General features: G+C 49.1%; 1 protein-coding gene across 1 annotated transcript in view; it reads left to right on the top strand.

Moving 5' to 3' along the window:
- The window catches only part of LOC143274801 (protein rogdi-like), a 66,694-nt gene that overhangs the window by 47,378 nt on the left and 11,857 nt on the right, over positions 1 to 7,459 (top strand). The window contains exons 8-10 of the mRNA XM_076578728.1: positions 190 to 288; positions 1,580 to 1,711; positions 6,690 to 6,773. Of these exons, the coding sequence (XP_076434843.1) occupies positions 190 to 288; positions 1,580 to 1,711; positions 6,690 to 6,773 (315 nt within the window). The remainder of the gene's footprint in view (positions 1 to 189; positions 289 to 1,579; positions 1,712 to 6,689; positions 6,774 to 7,459) is intronic.

Here is a 7,459-nt window from a genome sequence, read left to right as displayed (position 1 = left end):
TGTTGTATTACAGGACCATCAGTTCCGCTCCGCACAGGAGGTCGAGCTCAAGCACAATATGAATGCACATGGGAGTCGCAGCCCATGAAGAAGAGGAGGAAGTAGTAGTAGTAGTAGTAGGAGTAGTAGTAGGAGTAGTAGCAGTGTTACTACAGTGACGCCTTGTTCAGTGACCATGGCGTGTTTCAGCTGATGGAGAGGCTGACCAAAAATGTACAGTCGTGCCGGGAGTGTCTGTCCATTCCTAAACGCAAGTCTCTGCAGGACCTGGCCAACAACAAGAGCAGGGTGGGTACCTGGGGTGTGGGTGGGTGTCGGAGTGTGAGGAGGGTGTGTGTGTATGTGTGTGTGTGTGCGGGTTTGGGAGGGTTGTTGGTGTGTGTGTGTGTGTGAGTGGGTGTGGGTGGGGGGGAATGTGTGTGGGTGTGGGAGGGGTGGGTGTGGGGAGTGTGGGTGGGTGGGGGTGTGTGTGGGCGTGGGAGGGCGTGTGTGAGGGTGGGGGTGGAAGGGGTGGGTGTGGGTGTTAGTGTGAATCAGATGCATAGTTAGAATCATATTCATTAAAGGTTTATAGACACAATAATAAATGGTAAAAAGACAAACCAAACTAAATGAAAGGTGTGTGTGTGTGTGTGTGTGTGTTGTGTTGTGTTGTGTTGTGTTGTGTGTGTGTGAGTGTATTGTGTTGTGCGTGTGTGTGTGAACAAGGTAGTGGGGTGGTAAGGGAGGTCCAGTCAGCACACTGATCAGTCAACGCACCATCAAGCCATCCTATCAATACTCCATTCCACTGCACTCTCTTTGGAAATGCGACATTCACCCAGTCTCATGTCTATCAGAATAAGATTCCCACACACTACCCACATTGTAAGCATTAAAGTAATGAGCAACCGCAAAATTGCACCCATTACATGTCAACAATCGGGGCAAGAATCGGTTTGTCTCAAAACACTCGATGCGTTCCAAACCTGTTCAAAGATCCAAGGCAACATCTCACCATCCCAATGACTATCAGTATACAGTGGTCCAAATATGCAGACATGAAACAGATTGTATAATCAATAAACTGATCAACCAGTCAATAACTAAACAGATCAACAAGCTAAAACCACTCTTCATCCACTCTGTCAACAAATCGGTCAGTGCAAAAATAAACTTGTTTCTAAATTGAATGACATTTGTCATGATAATGATCACCCAAAATGATCACAGATCTCTGTTTCTCTCTCACCCCTTCACTCCTACCCCCTCTCCCCACCCCTCCCGCCTCTCTCCGTGTGTGTGTGTGTGTGTGTGTGCGCGCGTGCATGTGCTCGCGCCGCGCCACAAATGTAATACATTCTACACCCCCCCCCCACCCCCACCCCCCCCAAAAAAAAAAGTTATTTGTGTGGAATAGTCACCGTATTGCTTTCCGTTTGTTGAAAAGGAGAAACACAAAGGTTTTTCAACAAGAACATGTTACTGAATCATATGGATGATGTGTAACACTGAACAAAAAAAAGTGAACATCTCAGCATTTATTTGGGCAGTGGATTAATGTGTTCTTTGTAACCCCTTTTGTGTGGCCCCATCACAGGACCTGTTCAACCCTCCTCTACCTCAGAACGTGGCCATGTCCTTCTACATTCACGGGGCCAAGGTCATCCTGGCCATCTACCAGCTGCACGTGAATGGTCAGCAGAAGGTGGATGTGTCACAACGAATACAGGTCGGTCAGCCTTCGTCACTCCTCTTCATCACTCACCTTTGTCATTCACCTTTGTCACTCACCTTCGTCACTCACCTTCGTCACTCCCCTTCATCACTCACCTTCATCACTCCCCTTCATCACTCCCCTTCGTCACTCACCTTCATCATTCACCTTCGTCACTCACCTTCGTCATTCACCTTCGTCACTCCGCTTCATCACTCACTTTCATCACTCACCTTTGTCATTCACCTTCGTCACTCACCTTCGTCACTCACCTTCATCACTCCCCTTCATCACTCCCCTTCATCACTCCCCTTCGTCACTCCCCTTCATCACTCCCCTTCGTCACTCACCTTCATCACTCACCTTCGTCACTCCCCTTCATCACTCCCCTTCGTCACTCACCTTCGTCACTCCCCTTCGTCACTCCCCTTCGTCACTCACCTTCATCACTCACCTTCATCACTCCCCTTCGTCACTCACCTACATCACTCACCTTCATCACTCACCTTCATCACTCACCTTCGTCACTCACCTTCATCACTCCCCTTCGTCACTCACCTTCATCACTCACCTTCGTCACTCCCCTTCGTCACTCCCCCTCATCACTCACCTTCGTCACTCCCCCTCATCACTCCCCCTCATCACTCACCTTCGTCACTCCCCCTCATCACTCACCTTCGTCACTCCCCCTCATCACTCCCCCTCATCACTCACCTTCGTCACTCCCCCTCATCACTCACCTTCGTCACTCCCCCTCATCACTCACCTTCGTCACTCCCCCTCATCACTCACCTTCGTCACTCCCCCTCGTCACTCACCTTCGTCACTCCCCTTCATCACTCACCTTCGTCACTCCCCCTCATCACTCACCTTCGTCACTCCCCCTCGTCACTCACCTTCGTCACTCCCCTTCATCACTCACCTTCATCACTCCCCTTCATCTTTCACCTTCGTCACTCCCCCTCGTCACTCACCTTCGTCACTCACCTTCGTCACTCACCTTTGTCACTCGCCTTTGTCACTCACCTTTGTCACTCACCTTTGTCACTCCCCTTTGTCACTCACCTTTGTCACTCACCTTTGTCACTCACCTTTGTCACTCCTCTTCATCACTCACCTTTGTCATTCACCTTTGTCACTCACCTTCGTCACTCACCTTCGTCACTCACCTTCGTCACTCACCTTTGTCACTCCTCTTCATCACTCACCTTTGTCATTCACCTTCGTCACTCACCTTCCTCACTCACCTTCGTCACTCACCTTCGTCACTCACCTTCGTCACTCTCCTTTGTCACTCCCCTTTGTCACTCCCCTTTGTCACTCACCTTTGTCACTCACCTTTGTCACTCACCTTTGTCACTCCTCTTCATCACTCACCTTTGTCATTCACCTTTGTCACTCACCTTCCTCACTCACCTTCCTCACTCACCTTCGTCACTCACCTTCGTCATTCACCTTCGTCACTCCGCTTCATCACTCACTTTCATCATTCACCTTCATCATTCACCTTCATCACTCACCTTCGTCATTCACCTTCGTCACTCCGCTTCATCACTCACCTTCATCATTCACCTTCATCATTCACCTTCGTCACTCCGCTTCGTCACTCACCTTCATCACTCACCTTCGTCACTCACCTTTGTCACTCCCCTTTGTCACTCACCTTTGTCACTCACCTTCGTCACTCCTCTTCATCACTCCCCTTCGTCACTCCTCTTCATCACTCACCTTTGTCATTCACCTTTGTCACTCACCTTCCTCACTCACCTTCGTCACTCACCTTCGTCATTCACCTTCGTCACTCCGCTTCATCACTCACTTTCATCATTCACCTTCATCATTCACCTTCATCACTCACCTTCGTCATTCACCTTCGTCACTCCGCTTCATCACTCACCTTCGTCATTCACCTTCGTCAGTCCGCTTCATCACTCACCTTCATCACTCACCTTCGTCACTTCCCTTCATCACTCCCCTTTGTCACTCACCTTCACTCACCTTCGTCACTCACCTTCACTCACCTTTGTCATTCACCTTTGTCATTCACCTTCATCACTCACCTTCGTCACTCACCTTCATCACTCACCTTCGTCACTCACCTTCACTCACCTTTGTCACTCACCTTCGTCACTCACCCTCGTCACTCCCCTTCATCACTCACCTTCGTCACTCACCTTCACTCACCTTCGTCACTCACCTTCGTCACTCCCCTTCATCACTCCCCTTCGTCACTCACCCTCGTCACTCCCCTTCATCACTCACCTTCGTCACTCACCTTCACTCACCTTTGTCACTCACCTTCGTCACTCACCTTCGTCACTCACCCTCGTCACTCCCCTTCATCACTCACCTTCGTCACTCACCTTCACTCACCTTTGTCATTCACCTTCATCACTCACCCTCGTCACTCACCTTCGTCACTCACCTTCGTCACTCACCTTCGTCACTCACCTTCATCACTCCCCTTCGTCACTCACCTTCATCACTCACCTTCGTCACTCACCTTCGTCACTCACCTTCATCACTCACCTTCATCACTCACCTTCATCACTCCCCTTCATCACTCCCCTTCGTCACTCACCTTCATCACTCACCTTCATCATTCACCTTCATCACTCCCCTTCGTCACTCACCTTCGTCACTCACCTTCATCACTCACCTACATCACTCACCTTCATCACTCACCTTCATCATTCACCTTCGTCACTCACCTTCATCACTCACCTTCATCACTCACCTTCATCACTCACCTTCGTCACTCACCTTCATCACTCACCTTCATCACTCACCTTCGTCACTCCGTCACTCACCTTCGTCACTCACCTTCATCACTCACCTTCATCACTCACCTTCATCACTCACCTTCGTCACTCACCTTCATCACTCACCTTCGTCACTCCCCTTCGTCACTCACCTTCGTCACTCACCTTCATCACTCACCTTCATCACTCACCTTCGTCACTCACCTTCATCACTCACCTTCGTCACTCCCCTTCGTCACTCACCTTCGCCACTCACCTTCATCACTCACCTTCATCACTCACCTTCGTCACTTACCTTCATCACTCACCTTCGTCACTCCGTCACTCACCTTCGTCATTCACCTTTGTCACTCCCCTTCGTCACTCCCCTTCATCACTCCCCTTCGTCATTCACCTTCATCACTCACCTTCGTCACTCACCTTCATCACTCACCTTCACTCACCTTCGTCACTCACCTTTGTCACTCACCTTCATCACTCACCTTCACTCACCTTCGTCATTCACCTTCGTCACTCACCTTCACTCACCTTTGTCATTCACCTTCGTCACTCACCTTCACTCCCCTTCATCACTCCCCTTCATCACTCCCCTTCATCATTCACCTTCGTCACTCACCTTTGTCACTCACCTTCACTCACCTTTGTCATTCACCTTTGTCACTCACCTTCACTCACCTTCGTCACTCACCTTCGTCACTCACCTTCGTCACTCACCTTCACTCACCTTCGTCACTCACCTTCATCACTCACCTTCACTCACCTTCGTCATTCACCTTCGTCACTCACCTTCACTCACCTTTGTCATTCACCTTCGTCACTCACCTTTGTCACTCACCTTCACTCACCTTTGTCATTCACCTTCGTCGCTCACCTTCACTCACCTTTGTCATTTACCTTTGTCACTCACCTTCATCACTCACCTTCGTCGCTCACCTTCACTCACCTTTGTCATTCACCTTCGTCGCTCACCTTCACTCACCTTCGTCACTCACCTTCATCACTCACCTTCGTCACTCACCTGCACTCACCTTCGTCACTCACCTTCGTCACTCACCTTCACTCACCTTCCTCACTCACCTTCATCACTCATCTTTGTCACTCACCTTCACTCACCTTTGTCATTCACCTTCGTCGCTCACTTTCACTCACCTTCATCACTCACCTTCGTCTCTCACCTTCATCACTCACCTTCGTCACTCACCTTCGTCACTCACCTTCATCACTCACCTTCACTCACCTTCGTCACTCACCTTCACTCACCTTTGTCATTCACCTTTGTCACTCGCCTGCACTCACCTTCGTCACTCACCTTCATCACTCACCTTCACTCACCTTCGTCACTCACCTTCGTCACTCACCTTCACTCACCTTTGTCACTCACCTGCACTCACCTTCGTCATTCACATTTGTCATTCACCTTCATCACTCACCTTCGTCACTCACCTGCACTCACCTTCGTCACTGACCTTTGTCATTCACCTTCATCACTCACCTTCGTCACTCACCTTCACTCACCTTTGTCACTCACCTTTGTCACTCACCTTCATCACTCACCTTCGTCACTCACCTTCACTCACCTTCGTCACTCACCTTCATCACTCACCTTCGTCACTCACCTTCATCACTCACCTTCACTCACCTTTGTCATTCACCTTTGTCACTCACCTTCATCACTCACCTTCACTCACCTTTGTCACTCACCTTCATCACTCACCTTTGTCACCTTTGTCATTCACCTTCGTCACTCACCTTCACTCACCTTTGTCATTCACCTTTGTCACTCATACCCCTCACTGTGCACAGATGCCCTTTATCCTTGTTGTTGTGTCGGACTTAGTTGGTCTGGGCTTGAGTATCCACATGGCCGATAATGATAATACTGATAATGATAGTACCGATAACTGATAATGGTAGTACTGATAATGATAGTACTGATAATGATAGTACTGATGCTGATAGTACTAATAATGAAAATGATAATTATGGAATGATAATGATGATAATGTTGTAGGCATCCTTCAGTCTTGAGAGACTATATGAGAGGCTGTGTTTCAGATGGAGGTGGTGGTGAAAGTGAAAGTGGCCGTGTGTTTCAGATGGAGGTGGTGGTGAAAGTGAAAGTGAAAGTGGCCGTGTGTTTCAGATGGAGGCAGTGGTGAAAGTGAAAGTGGCTGTGTGTTTCAGATGGAGGCGGTGGTGAAAGTGAAAGTGAAAGTGGCTGTGTGTTTCAGATGGAGGCGGTGGTGCGGTGGCTGAACGAGATTGTGGTGCTGTGCACTCTGGCCCTGCAGCAGTGTCAGCAACTGGTGGACAAGGTGTGCCTCCCCTCCTTTGTCGGCCACTGCTGTTGCTGCTACTACTGCTGCTGCTACTTCCATATGTCTTTCTTTTTGTTACTGCTACTTCTGCTACTGCTGCTACTGTTACTGCTGCTACTGTTACTTCCGTATGTCTTTCTTTTTGTTACTGCTACTTCTGCTACTGTTACTGCTGCTGTTACTGCTGCTACTGTTACTGTTACTTCTGTATGTCTTTCTTTTTGATAAACCTTTGTTGATAATGGGGAATAATATTGTCTTTGGCTTAGGAAAAATTGCTTGTCAGTGTGCATCTGCATGTTGACTTGAGTGGGCTCTGTTTGTTTGTTTCCATTTGGACATCACTCTGTGTGATTGGGAGGTGTATACAGACGACATGTGTGTAACGTTTCAGTGTCCCCAGGGGGCACGTGAAATCTACTTCTTGCCTTCGCCTGGCCTGTGTAGCAAGGTGGCAGAATGGTGACGCTCATCTGCCAATACAAAGAGTCCGCGAGGGTGTGGGTTCGAATCCCACTCTCGCCCTTTCTCCCAAGCTTGACTGGAAATCAAATTGAGCGTCTAGTCATTCGGAGGAGATGATAAACCGAGGGTGCTGTGTTGCAGCATGCGCTTGGTGCACAGAAAGATCACCCATGGCAACGAGAGTGTTGTCCTCTGGCAAAATTCTGTTGAAGAAATCC

This window comes from Babylonia areolata, chromosome 29 (genome assembly GCF_041734735.1).
Source record: "Babylonia areolata isolate BAREFJ2019XMU chromosome 29, ASM4173473v1, whole genome shotgun sequence".
In the NCBI taxonomy this organism is placed as follows: Eukaryota; Metazoa; Mollusca; class Gastropoda; order Neogastropoda; family Buccinidae; genus Babylonia; species Babylonia areolata.
This window is presented reverse-complemented; position numbering and strand designations above follow the sequence as displayed.